We start from the raw sequence: 17,623 nt of genomic DNA, 5'->3' as shown, positions 1-17,623 counted from the left end.
AGTCATAGCTCTAATGTCCACGAATGAGAGTACAACCCACAGTATCTAGCTCCATGATACCAAATTGCATAGCAAGAGAGTAGCTCTATGCATATCAATAGATCAACTAACCATGAGTTGTTTAGAACCACAAGTCAAATCCCATGACCTGTCTTGCATAAACTCTCAATGCATATTCTCAATCAACTAGCTCAATCTAGAGCTCTCCCCAGTGGATCCAAAAGTATCCACCAAGTACTTTCCCAATGTCCAAAACAAAAGCTCAAGCAAGCTCTAGGCAAAACAAATGCTAAGAGTAAACAATGCATAAGCATAAACTACTATTACTCTTATGCATTGTTTATGCTTGGCAAACAATGCCAAGCATAAACAATGCATAAGCTCAAGACAAAAACTTTTGACTATAGCTCCAATTGAAGTCTCAAAACTCCAAAAGATTACTCAATCCATGGAGCATACCATAACATACATGACCAACACGATCCTCAAAGCATTTGAATCCAAAATGTTACATACAGATGACCAAAGAAGTATCACTCCTAATCAATAAGCACAGCTTGCCAAACATTTAGGAGTCATCAAGGGCCATAAGCATTTACAATACATAGCCCCAATGTCCACTACTCAATGAGACCATGCAAGTCCCATATAAGATGCAACCAAAAATACATTCACAATGCTCCAACACTCAGCATCAACACCTGCTCAAACATTAAGTATCAACACTGCTCAAACACTGGTCCAAGACAACAATGACTTGAGATTTCCAAGCTGAGATTATACCAATCTCCCACTCCAACATCAACCATTTACTACTAACAAATCACAGTGATTACAGAGCACATTGCGTCAACATGCATCAAACATAAATTGTGGACAACAAATTGGTTGAGAAACCATGATGTTCATGACCTGTAAATGGCTGAAAATTATCAAATGTACACTTTCATTCCAACTTCTCAAGACCAACACTAATGGCCACATCAAAATGACCCCAGCCCATGTCCAAATGCAGCCCAAAAGTGGCTTGAATGGCAACCACAAGCTAGAGATGAAATGACCCAACTGTTGCCTTCGTAAAATGTGTCAGAAAGTGTGGGGCTGATTTGCTGCTCATTGCTGGCTGCAATGTCCCACATCAAGGCATGAAAATCCTTGGCCAGAAAGTGTGGGGCTGATTTGCTGCTCATTGCTGGCTGCAATGTCCCACATCAAGGCATGAAAATCCTTGGCCACTAAAAAGCCCTTGTGCAAACTCAAAGCCTCTGATCAAGTATAGGGAGAGATCTCGAGACAAACAACTCATAAGCTTTCGAGATGCAAACAAAAGTGACTCCGTTAGCCTCATGCTAAATCCATTGAAACAACCACAATACTTTCTTAAATATTATCTGAAACATCCACTTGCAGCATGGTTATAACAAAATTACCATGTCGATACATCTTGCTCAAATCCTTGCTCAAATCATACATATGGGACCTATACATCTCATACACTCTAGAATTATTTTTGCAAAAAATAAGATAGAATCTTGTGGACACATCTAGCAAAACTAATACATCTAATAGCTATACATTTTGTATAATCTGTACCGATTTTTATAGATGTACAAAAAGATAAATACACATTGTCGATGGTCACCTTCTCAAAATCTGAAGATTTCATTCTCCAATTCAAATTCCTGCATGAGACAAAGAAGATGTTGAGTCAATGAGATTTTCATATTTTGAATTATTTTTCAAACTCATACAAAGTATGTCTCATCAAACAAAGAAAAAAAAAACAAATGCATCCTTTCTGCGTACCTAGTGATCCCTCACAAAATCATTAAAGACCTTCCAATCATTCTCATCAAGTTCATACTTGTTGCTGCCACAATCATATGTAAGGTTTGCGAGAGCGATGACGCTATCAATGCTTATCATATCAAGGTCGGTTAGGTCATACGTAAAGCACCTAGTTCCTTTTGCTTTTTGATACCAACCAAGTTGAACCTCCACCCCTGATGGCCTATCTGAAAGGCTAAATCCTCGCTTATATTCCACACATGCACCACTAACCATTCTTCTCATCTTTTGAACTCGTCCCAGATACCATACACTTTTGGCTTTCTTCTTGCCTCCTGAAGAGCTTGGCTTACATGACCTTGTGATCTTCCCTTGTACTATTTGTTCATGAAAGAACACAGCACAATCTGAACCAATGCCAAATAAATTCTCGTTTGTCTCCATATACTTTTTTTCTTCTTTGGCATAGTACACACCTTGTCGGACCTTGGTAAGTCTATCCTTTGACAAAGTTGGATTGCCATTGAGTTGGCTGACCAATGTAGACTTGAAGAGAAACTTATTGTCTTCAACTTCAACAACCGGGTTCACCTCTTCTTTCTCATCCAAAATGGAATCTACTACATGCCTTATTTCACTTGTAGAAGCATCCTCATCTGAATCTAATGCATGGCCCACCTCAGTAGGATATTCCTCATCTGTATCAGAGTCTTGTAGATTTGAATTTGCATATGTGTCAAACACTCTAATGGACCAAGGCTGCACCCACCATTTCTTGTCCTCTTTACCTTTTGGTCTCATGTGTAAGCGTTCACATAATTCTTGGGCACTTTGCAATCCTTTTTGCAAGGTAGCAATGACCTTCTCATCAGTTGAAACACAATCATAGTCACCTAAATTGGCTTCTTGCAAGTCCTCGTTAAGATTTAACTCTCTCCATATATGTTCCTGCTTCTTGTGAGCTCTTATGAATGCCACACCATCCTCCTTGCATTCAAAATGGGCAAGCCTATTCAAAATGCCTATGCTGTGAAGCATGTCCATCAAGTCATAAGTACGCTCTTGCCCAACCATACTTCCGACTTTGCTGAAGAAGATTTCAGCCGCATCTGTGCTGGTGAGATATAGAGGGCACTTCAAGCTTGGGTGAAAGTCTCTGAAATACTTTATTAGCAACACCACAAAATGGCAAGAGATTTGCACATCCAAGAATGTCTCCTTGCTAATGAAGTTTGCTGATAGTGTATATGTTGGATGTTGTAATATCCAAGATCTCCAAATCTGAAAGAAAAAAGTCACTTTGGCTGCTAAATGAACTCTCCCTGCCAAGCTCAAGTGTGGAGACAAGAAAATGTCAATATAGTCTCCACAAATTTCAAGGTAGGCTTGTGTCCCTACCATACTCCGCTCTTTTCTGTGCTGCCCATTGTTTGCCAACTCTCCCAAACACCATTGCACTTGTCTGCTACATATCCTTTGAGCTACTGCCCAATTTTGACGATCGTCTCGCCTCATATCGCCTTCCCTGAGCATATGCTTGTCAACAACAAAGGAATCATATACAATGGTAACATGGTTCAAGGTAACCCATACATCACCAAGAGCCAACTGACGCTTTGGTTTATCAAGAACATTGACGAGCTTCTTTCCATTGTGTACAAAGTCCTGATCATGCATGCCTAAAACATCTCCGTTTGACAATTTGGCGGAAAGAGGCCATCCATCCCATCCAATCTTTGAATCTAGTAGCATGTTTATCAACATAATCAGCCAGCATCAACATTCTTCGGCGACTATCTCCATCTGAGGCGTGTCCAATAATCGGACCTACTTTAGACTTGAGCTTCTCATCCCATAAGCTCAAAATCTCAGCCCATTGTCTTCGAACAAAACATGCATCAAATCGATTACAAGTGCAATGAGCAACCAAAACTAAGCGTGGAAGTGCTTCATGAAGTGGGTTTGCCACAAAAACTCTTGCATAACCACCAATCACATGATTCTCAAATGCTTTAACAATTATGTCATAGCCTATTTTTCCCGCTCCAACTTTGATTAAGCTTGACGTTCCACACTCATGGCTCTCCACCTTGTATCCATCAAATCCAACAAGCGTGTCATCTTTTGGGTTCCACCTACAATATTAAGATTGAAAACATAAAATACGTAAGAGCCACTACGATTCAACATGTCTCATCAGAACTACTTTTGCATTATACTATGTTTACCTTATCCGTTTCTTTATGGCGGTCTCATCCTCCACCAAGATGAAAGGAATTTGTGATTTGATTCCATGTTTTTCTTTCTTGTTTTGATATATTTCAGCAATGGCATCAAAGATATAGCCATGTATGCCCGGTAAAAATTGTGTGGCAAGTCTTTGGCCTCTTTTTGTCGTTGAGAGTGAAGGGCCATTGAGGTTGGCAGCAAGAAAATCATGCAACCTTGGTCCACCCCACATCCTTGCAACCTCAAACAAAGCCTTAGTATTTGCACTATATCTCTTGCCTGCCTTTGGCCTCGACATGTTTGTAGCCACATCCTGTAAGAAGTCCCATAGAGCAGGTTTTCCACCAAACTTACCTAGTCTATGGGCTTCTACTATATTGTTACAAAACCTCTTTACATCCTTGTGGTTGCTGCTACAGTGAAGCATGTATGCTGTGGGAGACATCATTGTTTGCTTCATGTCAATTGGATAACTTCATGTCATTGTTTGCTTCATACAGAATGCTGGAGATGGATGTGAAGCGTGAGTTCCTTGCAGCTCCACAACCCAAGACTAGCTAGGGCATAGTTTTATTTTCTTTTTGAGATTTATGGGTGTGCAGACCACCTACTACTCCTTGTACTGTTTTATATAACAGAGGCTTCAAATCCACTGAGTACAATAGATCCCGCATGAGTGATCAGATTAACAACATAAGCTTCGTTTACATTCCCGATGGTTTGCCCCCCAAGCATGGCCGCACCACTGACGTGGTTGACCTGCTGGTTGCTCTCGATTCTGGCTATGCACGCTCCTTTGAGGAGTTGATGCAAGGCCTCCTGCTCCAAGACCCTCCCGTCACGTGCATCATCGCCAACACGTTTTTAAGCAATGTGCACAAGACTACGAAGAAGCTTGGGTTGCCGTTTGTGTCGTTTTGGACACAATCTGCAGCGAGCTATGCCTCATTGTTGATGGTGGCCAAAGGGTACAGGCCCCCAAAAGGTATGGATAGGGTTAATTATTACGCGTAGCTCAATTTTTAGATCTAATTGAGGTGTGATACTTATCTGATTAAGGTGTCACTTAGGTTCTCAGCCTTCCGACGTGATTACTTGCAGCCTGCCTGGTGTGCCGCCCTTGAAGTTCGAAGAGATGAATGGTTTTGTGCAGTGCTATGACCCTGAGGATTTCATGTTTAAGCTATTTATACGCCCTTTTGAGAGCATAGGAGAGGCGGACTGCATACTGATGAACACCTTCGACGAGCTGGAGGAAGAGACCATGGCTGCTTTGAAGAAGGAGCATCGCGTGTTGGCAGTCGGCCCGTTGCTGCCCGCTTCGTTTTTCAAGGAGACGGAGAGCAATGTGGCGACTGCGGTGTGGGTGGCCGAGGATGAGAGCTGCTTGGGCTGGCTGGACAAGCAGGAGGCGGGGTCTGTGATCTATGTTTCTTTCGGTAGCCTCGCTATGATGACTGCAGAGCAGATTGCAGAGATCGCCCTTGGCTTGGAGGCCAGCCAACAGCCCTTCTTGTGGGTTGTCCGCTTGGGGCTGATGACAGGAGGTAAATCAGCAGAGCTGCCGGCTAGAGAGAACAAAAGCACGCGGCCTGATCATCCCATGGGCGCCCCAGCTCAAAGTCCTCCTCCATGAAGCCGTGGGTGGTTTCTTCACGCACTGTGGCTGGAACTCGACCTTGGAAGGCATCAGCGCAGGTGTGCCATTGCTTGGCTGGTCGTCCATGTCTGACCAGGCTATGAATTGCAGATGTGCAGTGGAGAGTTGGAAGGTGGGGCTGAGCCTGGAGAGAGGAGCTGAAGGGTTCGTTCACCAAAAGGAGGTTGAAAAGAAGGTGATCGAGCTGATGCAAGGTCAAAAGGGGAAAGCCCTCAAAGCTAGAGCTAGGGAGTGGAGGGAGGCTGCTGTAAGGGCCGCATCCCACAAGGAGGGCTCCTCTCTCAAGAACATACAAGTCTTCATTGACAATGTACTAGGAGGGCTACCCTAACCCAACCCTAACCTTCAATTTGAAGGCCATTAAAACTAGGTTGATCTTGAAAAAAATATGTGTTTATGTCTAAAGTTTAGAGAAATTTTCAAGCTTTCTGTGGTTGCAACCCTATGTTGTAAGAGGCTTTTTGAAGGGCTCTGAAGCCCTCTGAAGAGCTTCAAATCCCTCTGGTCCCAGCACTACAGTAGTGTCTTTCATCTCTGAAAGAGAGCCACATGCTTGCAGGGTAGTTATAAGTGTTTGCCGGTCAGAAGTCACACCTTCCTCTTGCATTTGTCTGTACAATTTCAAAGCCCTCTGTCCATGACCCTGCTCAACATATGCTGCAAGCATTGCATTCCATGATACAGTGTCCCGCTGGGACAACCCAATAAACACCGTCTCTGCTTCCACAATGGTTCCATACTTCCCATATATACTCACAAGAGTGGTACCAACAAAGGTATCTAAAGTGAAGCCCTTCCTCAGAACCTCAGAATGTACGGCTTGAACAATTTCCAGAAGCATGAGTTTGGAGCATTGCCTCTCCATGACAATACAGTCCTCTACAAGACTGCCACATGCTTGAAGGGCAACCACGAATGTCTTTTGATTCGGGTTCATGCCTGCCTCTTGCATTTGTATATAGGAAAGAAGAGCTTTCTTTCCTTGATCGTGCTCAACATATGCTGAGAGCAGTGCATTCCACGACACAATATTGCTCTGTGATAGCCCATTGAACACATGCTCTGCTTCCACAATGGTCCCACACTTGCCATACATACTCACAAGGGTGGTACCAACAAAGACATTTGAACTGAAGCCCTTCCTTTGGGCCTCAGCATGTAATGCCTGGCCAATTTCCAAGGCCATTACTATGGTTAATTCGCCCTCCACAGTGCTTTCTTCCTCTGCGAGTATACCACATGCTTGAAGGGCAGCCACAAATGTCTGTTGGTTTGCACTTACACCTTCCTCTTGCATTTGTCGATAAGCCTGTAAAGCCTTCTCTCCTTCACCCTGCTCAACATATGCTGACAGCATTGCGTTCCATGGGATGGCATCCATGTTGTGCTGTGTGACAGCTCACTGAATGCATTCTCTGCTTCCACAATCACCCCGCATTTGCCATACATGCTCACAAGGGCAGTACAGACAAAGACGTTGGTAGTGAAGCCTTTCCTCCGGGCCTCATCATGCAACTTCTTACCCTCATCAAGGTCCGGTCTTGATGTATGGCAGGCCTAGATTTTAGAATTTATATTGTTCATTTCATTTATTTTCCAGACAGAGAATCAGATTCTATTGGGATGTAATCTTTTTGGTCTCATAGGTCATTTTGGCCTTCTAAAGACATTTAATACAACATTTCATTTCATTTCATTTCTCTCTCTCTCTCTCTCTCTCTCTCTCTCTCTCTCTCTCTCTCTCTCTCTCATATTAGAAGAGCTTATCCAACCTGCTTGCTTCATTCAAAATGCAGTGCAAGATATCTTCCTCAGCTTCATAAGGTTGGAATGCCAAGTTGGATTTGGCAAGCATCAATGTGTGGTTCTGCAAAGGCACCTTGGAAAGGTCAAAACACCTCGGAAGATTGGCAGAAATAGCAATGCCAGTCTGTACTGCTAGTCCAGGGTTAGTTATGCAAGTCCCGCACATGAAGCAGTGCCAATCTGTATTGTGAGTCACCCTCTGGAATGATGACAGGTGTTATGGGCATTGATATGTAGTTGCATGTAGAATTGCATAGAGCGTGGGGGCAAGGGTTACCCATTCTGCCCCACACTTGGGCTACCTAGGACAGCCCATGGGCCATGACATTGGCCCACAAGAAGCTCTAAGCATTGTGGCCATCCCTTAGAGGGCGTAGGCCTTGATGGCCAGCCTCAGGCAAGGGCCCAGTCGGCCAGCCCCTAGTAGGCATGGACTGGCGGTCGGCCTGGGCGGCCAGTTGGCCAGCTGATGAGGCCCTCACAGCCAGTTAGCCAGGCCATGGAGGGCCAGCACATAGGCGGCCAGCATATTGGAAAAGGTGCCTATTAAAGCGCCGAGAAAAACAGGTCGTGGAGGATAAATAAACAAGCTGACAGGGTTATATGAGCAAACCAACCAGCCCTTTTGTGCCTATAAAAGCATAGATTGGCAAAAGGCCTGACTCATCTCATATTTCACATAGTGCTGAGATCCAAGGGCCAGGACAGCCAGAGGGAAAACTCCAGTCAAGGGAACTTGAAGGTCAGAACCAGATCATCTTCAGGCTAGGCTGCATGTTTATAGCCAAGAAAGATCATCAAGAAGTCGGTCTTTTTCTCATCATTCAATAAAGCAAATACACCAATCCTTGGTGGGGGCCATTTAGGGGGTATTTGGGACCCCATCGGGTGTATCTTGTCTTTATTGTTCTTCTCTTCTCTCTCTCTCTCTCTCTCTCTCTCTCTCTCTCTCTCTCTCTCTCTCTCTCTCTCTCTCTCTCTCTCTCGCACTCTTATCTCCGCTACATTGTGCAATCGTCAGGAACTAAGGCACTGAATATTCATTATCAAAGTATAATCCTGTTTGTAAGCTTCCGCCTGTTACATTTAACGTCTACTTGAGGCCAAAATGACTCATGAGACCAAGAAACTACAATGTTGCACAATTTATAGTAGGAGATGCATTGAGTTCTTCCCAAGAGGTATAACACCAAAGAAATAGAAGGTGAACTGGGAAGTTGCAATAAGGCATATGTCTGATTGATACATAGCTAGGCTATGTGCCAAGAGAGAGAGAGAGAGAGAGAGAGAGAGAGAGAGCATAAGCCGTACTTACAGACCTGCTGCTCCTCGCTGGCTCCTCAGCTAGTGTGTAGTTCTGCGATGCCTGCCAACGGCCGCCTTATTTGGCCTGTTGTGACCCTGTCGGTAGCTCCTAATCAACCACGCAACAGCCTCAAGCACCTCACCCGACCATCAAACTACGCGGTGCTCATGGTGGGCCGCATCACCTACGTGCCTGGCCATTTTTTTAAAGAAAAAGAGAAGGTTTGATCGTTAAAATCAAACCTGAGTTTACTTGTGCTTGAGAGAGAGAGAGAGAGAGAGAGAGAGAGAGAGAGAGCTACGTACCTGAGTTTTCTTGTGCTTGAGAGAGAGAGAAGAGAGAGAGAGAGAGAGAGAGAGAGAGCTGCGTACCTGAGTTTGGGACCCGTCTGCCAACACTACCCGCCTATTTTGAATGCGCACCTATAAATCGTGTGTAGTAAAAGCAAATTCAAATATTATCAAATGTCTTTTTATTTCAGAATCATCACGTTGCAACCCAAATAAAAATCAAATTTTATATCCAGGAAAAAATCTTCCCAAGATTTGAACCTGGATCCATTGTGTGGAAAATTATGCTCTTGCAGCTTAAACCACTACACCTATACCTTTCTTATCTTTACAACCTTTGGTCAAATTTATCAATAAAAAAGTACCTTCTGTAAATACATACATATGCTCTGAAATAAATCCTTCTGTGAATAAATATCTGTAAGTCAATTTTTTTTAAATTCCTTCTGTTGAACGCACGTGATATTCATTTTTTATACTAAGTGACCCCCCCGAGATGGATGCAGGAACCCCAACTGAAGAATTCTCATGCCTTATTGCAAGACTATAAGCTCCTTCACACTTTGGATGATAGTCAAGACATCGATGTATAAAAAGGGACAAAGGTTTAATGCAAAGATTCTTTTTCTTTCTAAATATGCATTAAAATGTCTTAATGAGTGTACACTAATGTTTTTAAGAAATGGTTTAGTGAGACTTATCTCCTAAACACCTGCTAGACTTACCATCTAGTTCAGGAATGTTAATATCACTCAAATGTGCATGCAGAGTGTAACTAAAATTTCAGCTTAGCGATGACTTCATCTCCTAAGCACCTGCTAGACTAGCCATCTAGTGCAGGAAAGCGAGTTATACTCAAATGTGGATCCAGAGTATAAATGGGCTACCTTTCACCTAATACAAGCATAGTCAAGGATGACTATGATTTCAAGGGAGAGGTAATGTCATCAAAATTAAATTTTGATGAATGTCGTGCTTTATTAAGGCTTTTGTCTCTCTAGAAGTGGCCATTTGAGATAGGAAAAAGCACATGAAAGCACATATGAAAGGACAAAGAGGCATGTATTAAAGTGGATTCAAGGCAAGAGAAGTGTGTGCCAAAAGGGGAATTCCACTTCAAAAGTGCATGGAAGATTTTCCTAGGATCTCGCTAGAATTTTACGGAGCAAAAACGAGGCTTCGAAGGACCTAAAACGGCTAAATTACGGCTTACCACCAGGAGGTGTCCAGAGTGGGCGCATGGGCAAGGAAATGATAAAAGGGGAAAGAGGGCTTCAATTAGTCCAATTAGGACTCATTTCTACCAATCAGAAGGCTGGAAATGGGTTAAAAGATGCAGGGGGGAAGAGAGCTTGAGCTCTTGCAAGCACACACACACTCACAAAACCCTAATAGAGAACTCACAATATGAAAGGTACTCAACCAAATACATACTAGGGTTCTCTATATTGTGAACCCAACTAAATGAGCTAGCGCTATAACTATGCCAGTCTCTAGAATGGCTGTCACACATCCTGTCATCCCACTGGCCGCATATCACCCAAGATCTCACCAACCATGCCAGTGGTGTAAGTGTGGGGCCTATCCCCTAGGCGGGTCATCAGTGTCCACTGCCTCACTAGACGAGCTCGATATCTCAACACTCCCCCTCGAGCTCAACTCCATCTCATGTACACCAAGTGAAGCTCTGAATCTGCGGAGCTTCTCTGTACCCAATGCTTTGGTGAAGATGTCAGCTACTTGATCTTGTGTGCTGACAAAATGGTAGTGGACCTCTATATGCTTCGTGCGAGCATGAAAAACTGGGTTCCTGGCCAACTGTATACTGCTAATGTTATCACAGAAAATAATAACTTGTCTATCCACACTGATAGACCCAAATCTGCAAGTAGCTTTCTCAACCAAGCTACCTCTCACATGTTGCCATAGCAGCTCCTCTGTACTCGTCCTTTGTACTGGATAGAGCAACCATAGGCTGCTTCTTGCTGCTCCAAGTCACAGCAGCACTCCCCAAAGAAAACATGAAGCCACTAGTAGATCTTCTATCTGAGATACTACCAGCCCAATCAGCATCTGTGTACCCATGTACACATATCTCTGTCCCAGTCTCATAGAATAGTCCACAATGCAAAGTAGACCTCACATACCTGAGTATGCATCTCAATGCATCCAAATGCGATTTTCGTGGAACCTGCATAAAGTGACTCACCAACCCAACAGCATAGCTCAAATCTGGTCTGGTGAAGATCAAGCTTCCTACTATGCGCCTATACATAGTAGGATCCTCCAAGATATCTCCTGAATCTGCACTCAACTTGCCATTCTGATCCAATGGCACGGAAATAGGCTTACAGCCTGTCATACCATACTTGGACAACATGTCCAAGCCATATTGTCTCTGCAGTAATCCAATACCATGTGGTGACCTAATCACCTCAATGCCCAAGAAATATCTGAGCTCACCCAGATCCTTCATCTCAAACTTCTGTCTAAGCAAGATCTTTACATCAAAGATCTCTGCATCATGATCCCCCGTAATGATCAAGTCATCTACATAGATGACAACAAGCACAACCCCTCTATCACCATGTCACATACAGCGAGAAATCTGCATTGGCTACATGAAAGCCAATAGTGACAAGATATTCAGAAATCTTGTCAGACCATGCTCTTGGTGCTTGTTTTAATTAGCCATACAAGGCTTTCTTCAACCTGCAAATATGCTCGGGGTGACTCACATCCTCATAACCAGGTGGTTGCAACATATACACCTCTTCTTGCAAATCCCCATGCAAGAATGCATTCTTTACATCCATCTGATGTAAAGAACATTGCTTTGACGTAGCCACTGCTATCACAACTCTCACTGTTGCCATCTTGGCAACTGGGCTGAAAGTTTCCTCATAATCAATGCCATATGTCTGTGCATACCCTTTGGCTACCAATCTAGCCTTATACCTGTTTATGCTTCCATCACTGTTATGTTTTACTTTGTACACCCACTTGCATCCAATGGTTTTCTTGCCTTCAGGCAATTGTACTAAATTCCAAGTCTCATTTCCATTAGTGCATCCATCTCCTCATCCATAGATTTCTCCCAACACACATTTCCAATAGCCTCATCAATGCATGTGGGCTCGACAACCTACACAACCTTTGCCATATATGCATAATGATGTGCCACATAACCATCATTAGGTAAACCTCTACACAGGGTTTTTCACTCTTCCACATTAGGACTTGTTTGGGGTCTTCTTGGGCCCTTTACTTTGCCCCAAGCCTAATGACAGTCATTAAGGAGTGGTGCAATGGGAGAAGGCCATGTGGAGAAAAATGTTGGGTTTCCCTGCCCCTAATATGTAGGGGTCAAACTTGAATCATACCATTGTTTTTAAAGAAATTGGGCTGAAAAATGCAAAATCTTTCAATAAAATCAAATTTCCCACCTTTTTTTAATAAAGACAGCTCAAACTGGCATAAATGACCCCACCTCAAAAAGTGGGCTAGGGCCAAAAACGCCCCCCCATCATTATCCCTCATTTAAAGCTACTTTTCCCTCTCCCCACTCCCTCTTCCTCTCTCTAAAACTAGCAATTCGGTTTTGAGTCTCTCTCTAACTAAAAGAGTCTTTTTTTGGCCTCCTCCCTCCCCATTCTGCCTTCCCCTTCCCTCCTAAAGTTAGATCTATCTTTCTGTGCCTTCTTGGCTATGGAAAGCTTGGAAAACAGTCCACTTTTCCCCCATTCTTCACTCTCCTCTTGGCTATGGAAAGCTTGGAAAACAGTCCACTTTTCCCCCCATCAAGTCCATCCTCTCTTGCTTGCACACATTCTTCACTCTCCTCTTGCTAGCTTATACACATTCTTGACTCCTCTTGCCAGCTTATATGCTCTGCTAGCATTAGGTTGCAGAGATCTTCTTGGCTATGGAAAGCTTGGAAAACAGTCCACTTTTTTTCCCATCAAGTCCATCCTCTCTTGCTTGCACACATTCTTCACTCTCCTCTTGCTAGCTTATACACATTCTTGACTCCTCTTGCCAGCTTATATGCTCTGCTAGCATTAGGTTGCAGAGATCTTCTCACACACCTACAACTTCATAGCATTTAGCTTAATCGGTTAGCCAAGCACAATGAGTCGCCGACCTCATTCAAGGGTGGAGTCCTTTAGCAACAGCAACGAACAAGACGACACTGGCTTGTGGGTTACAAGCACCTTTGCAAAAGGAATGTGGGTGACGATGCGTCCAAGCACAAGGGGAGCCCACAAAGTCTCTTGCAGATACATAGGGTTAAAGTCACACCATTGGAAGGGTCGCATAGTGGATCTCAAGCAGGGGGCTGACGGAAGCAAGCAGGTGATGATCCAACACGTGTACAAGGCATCGCAACTCCGTGTTGACAATGCCAATCACAAACGCTTTCCTGCAAATTGTAAGTTTTATTTGTACTTCTTGTTTTATGGGCTGCACTGAGACATGCTAATATCATTTCATGTTACTACGGAAGCTTGATTTTTTCAAGTGTGTTCTTGTAATGTTCTGTGCAGACATCTTTCCGTCGACATTTGTGGAATGGGAGCCTTTAGAGGCCCTTTCTGGAACCTTTGAGGTGCACCACTTTGAAATCGGCAAGCTACTATATACTGGTTGTTCGGCATCAGAGCTTTTAGAGCACTCAGTTTTCTTCTTTTATGCAGAGTATAATTGTACCCACGTCAAGAGATGGTTCTGGGACTCTACGGAGGCTCCCTACACCAAGTCTCACGGACCATGATTGGCCAAAGCCCGACAATACTTTGGTTGCACTAACCAGACGTCGGATTGAGATTGATGTGTGCAATGCAATGAAGTGCACCTATGGGTCACATTGTGCGACTCTCACGTTCTTCATGCCTTTACATTTGTTTGTGTTTTTGTTCAAGGAGGCTGATGTTCACTGGACTCCTACAATGTGGATTGCAAAGGAAGGCACAGTAATGAGTGTCTTTTTGCCACCTTCGTGAAATTTGAAGGTTATTCAACATCACGGTGACAAGATAAAGTGCATGGTGGTGTCGGAGAAGATGGTCGTTCGGTACCAGCTTGGAAAGCAACAACTCTCTATTATCTTTCCTTACAGACGTTGGAAGCTGACTGGAGGCGAATGGCAAGCACTTGATTCGGACATCAACGATGTAGAACAGCTTGATGTACATGTTAGCACGCAAGCTGATGTGTGGGATATCGTAGTAAATGCTGATTGGAATATGGCGAACCTAAGGGAGTACTTAGGCCTTAGGTTTGCACTGAAAGGTGACTTTTCATTTAGAATTGATAACACACCTCTACGTAAGAGGAAAGAGGCATCTTACTTTTGTAAAAGCATTCCCTTCCCTAGATGTATCCATATCAAGCAAGCTATGTAACAGATTTTGAGAGATTAATTCAAAACAATTTTGGCTACTCGCAATTTGCGTTCAATTTTGTGCACTTTTAAGTTATGTCGCGTGTTTTTTTTTTGGAGGTTTTAAGTGAATTTTTAAACATAAAAAAAGTTTTAAAGACCTCTTTATAAGTCACTTTTGGCCACTTTGAGTTCATCTCCTCACTCTCGGCATCTTTGCGGTCCCCTCGCCTTCTTCGCTACTCAAGCATGGCCACCCCCGCCCAAGCTCTCCTATCTCAATTGCACAAGCTTGACCTCGGTCACTTGATCGAGAAGCTTGCACCCATCTTTCAGACATCTATTGACATGGAAGGCACCGCCGAACTCCATAATGACGTGTTTGGGGCGTTCACTAGCTACATGGACACATACATGGCTGAATATTGTGTCAACTTTGAAGACGAGGAGGGGAGTTGGGTGCCTGTGGATCTTATCAAGCATATCTACAAAGCGGACAAAAATTTTAGGTTTAGGCTTGCAAGATTCCTCAAAGGCCTTAGTAGCACATATCTAAGGGAGGAGGAAGAAGATAACCTGGTAGGTCTTGGAATGGGCAACATCGGCACAAGTTTTTTGAGGTGGGACATGACTCTTGCCCTCCTGATCTTGGAGGGAACAGAGAAAAGCAAGGGAAAGAGGAAGGCCACTCCTCCAAAGAAAGCCACACCTTATCTCTTGATCAAGGAAGCTGACCCAAAGGAGGAGATTGTCACCCCAGTGCAAGAAGCATCTCTTGCACTTGTGACTCTGGCGGAAGAGCCGCAAGCTGAGGCTGTGACACGGGACATCGAAGGGGACTATGTCATGGATGAAGTTCCAGAGCTCGAAGTGCGAACTCTACACCCCATCATAGTAGAAGGTGTAGAGTTCTTATTTTTGGATGACATCGCCCATGTCCTTGGGCTGCACCAGGATGAAACTCTCTCAGTCATTGCTATGTACGCGGGCATGCGAGACACACAACAGCCGTCCAAAGATGATGACATCCGACTTCAGTTCCGCAGATGTCACAAAGGTGCTTGCACTCCCGGAAAATCATACCTCAATAGAGTCCCTTGTGGCAGAGACTTGTACAAATATCCCAGTGCAAGGATTTCTACGAGAGTGTGCCAGAAACTAGCTTTGCCCCTCACAAGCCGCTTGCCATTTCGGATTCCGTCAGCCTCGGGAGCATCAATATTAGTGATGCAGACCTTGCGGATCATGATGATGCCACTGAGGTAGTACACCCAATTTCTTCCCTTCTTAATTTGTAATTTTTTGAAGTCAACTCATTCTTCTATCTACTTTGTAGACCGCAAGAGAAATGGACTGGTTCGCAAGCCGAAAGGGTGGAGCACGAAAGGAGGTGGAGGGGAAAGATGCTGCGCTATGGCACTACATCCCGAGCTTCAATGTCGAGATGCTTCGCGTGATTCACAACGACTTTTCAAATGATGCGCAAGCTGAATTTTTGAAGTGCAAAGCCCTAAGCGCCATCCTGTCTGAAGCCCCTATAGCCCAAAATGCCCATAAATGTATTCTTGTAAATAGGGAAGCAGCTATCTATAGCTTTGGTGATAAAAGTGCAGGGTCTTTCCTAGGATTTTGTGGCCTTAGCCTTGGACAAGGCATCACTGATGCCAAAGAGATAGACGAACGGATTGGTGACAAACCATCAGTAAAGACTCTCACCCACGAGGCTTTCACCAAGCTCATCAAGCGAGTTGGCTAGATCCAATGTACTCATTTGCCTTTTGTGAAAATCAAACAATTAATGACATCAAGATGTTTTTCGAGCTGATTTTAAGTTTTATCTTCTTGATGTGTTTATATGTTGTTGTCGTGTCCTATCATGATGTTTCAATCAATTTTTGTGAACGCTCGTCTGCCACCACCCGTCCGACTTTGGCTCGACTCGAGGGGCCGATTTCTCCTGCGTATGGCCCCAAAAGGGTAGATCAGATGTGCGGGGTGCGCCGGGGCCGACGGGGGAGGGCCGGTGGTCGCGCCGTGGAACCTGTGTGCCACGGAGCGACTTTTGCCTGTTTGACCCTGGATCAGATGTGCGGGGTGCGCCGGGGCCGACGAGGGGGGCCGGTGGTCGCGCCGTGGAACCTGTGTGCCACGGAGCGACTTTTGCCTGTTTCAAAAGTCGCTCCGTGGCACACAGGTTCCACGGCGCGACCATCGGCCCCCCCCCCCCCCCCCCGTCAGCCCCGGCGCACCCCGCACATCTGATCTACCCTTTTGGGGCCATACGCAGGAGAAATCGGCCCGTCGAGTTGACGAGCCAAAGTCGGACGGGTGGTGGCAGACGAGCGTTCACATGAGGTCGAATGTACGTAGCGACAACAATTACATGCAAAAGACTACAATTACCTTGACAAGATGACAATCACTTGCAATAGAAAATAACTTTTTTGAAAATAGACATGGTTTTTCATTAATCAAATTGAGATTACAAAACACGGATTTGTTGCATTACAAAGGCTTCCCCTATCTAGTGAAAGAGAGCGTCCTCTCCACGGATACGCCTAGCTAGACGAAGATCAGATGGCTTCAAAGTGACACGTTTTGCATGCACCATGCACAAAACCGCGTCTTGGAAAAGCAAAACCAAAATATCCTCGGCACCTTGTTGCAGAGCGCCTAGTGCCACCGCTTGCACATGATTGACATCTCGGCGCTGGTCGTGGATAATCTCTTTGATGAGACGCCCAAAAGGTGCCTTCAGAATAATTGGTGTGCAGGTCTTCTGATATTTGCGAATTTCTCTAAGGGCAACTGTCCCTGGTCTCCACCTTTGCTTCTTCTGCGTTGTTGGGGGCGGTGGTGCTTGCGCGTGGCGAGTCCAAGCTGGCGTGTCATTTTTGAACTTTTATCGCTGCTCTTGGAAGTTATCAGAAGGGGGTTCTGTGCGTTTAGGAATGGTTTTCCCCTTCTTAGCCTTTGCAGGTGTTGGAGTTTTCTTTGCCTTTGCAGATGGAGTCTTCTGAGCTGCTCTCTGCTCTGCCTCCTTCCTTACTCGCTCGTCTTCATCTTTCCTTTCTTTTTCCTCACGAAGCCTCCGTGTATTTGCTGCCCTGGCTTCTCGTTCAAGCTTCTGTCTCTTATTTTCTACTTCCTCAGCTGAGAGT

General features: G+C 44.5%; 2 protein-coding genes across 2 annotated transcripts; one reads left to right on the top strand and one right to left on the bottom strand.

The window, feature by feature from the left end:
* The first annotated feature begins 4,673 nt into the window (after positions 1-4,673).
* On the top strand, positions 4,674-5,653 carry LOC147618387 ((R)-mandelonitrile beta-glucosyltransferase-like). The gene is made up of 2 exons (XM_086775239.1): positions 4,674-5,002; positions 5,088-5,653. Exons 1-2 carry the CDS (start codon positions 4,690-4,692, stop codon positions 5,651-5,653), a joined length of 879 nt encoding a protein of 292 aa, XP_086631365.1. The 5' UTR covers positions 4,674-4,689.
* Positions 5,654-6,119: 466 nt separating this feature from the next.
* On the bottom strand, positions 6,120-7,058 carry LOC147618386 (pentatricopeptide repeat-containing protein At2g33680-like). The gene has a single exon (XM_086775238.1). The coding sequence runs from the start codon at positions 7,056-7,058 to the stop codon at positions 6,120-6,122; it is 939 nt and encodes a 312-aa protein (XP_086631364.1).
* Positions 7,059-17,623: the final 10,565 nt, after the last annotated feature.

This window comes from Cibotium barometz, chromosome 35, assembly GCF_041138505.1.
Source record: "Cibotium barometz isolate CiBa-2024 chromosome 35, ASM4113850v1, whole genome shotgun sequence".
Taxonomy (NCBI): domain Eukaryota; kingdom Viridiplantae; phylum Streptophyta; class Polypodiopsida; order Cyatheales; family Cibotiaceae; genus Cibotium; species Cibotium barometz.
Note: the sequence above shows the minus strand (reverse complement) of the source record. Positions and strands in the feature narration are given on the sequence as shown.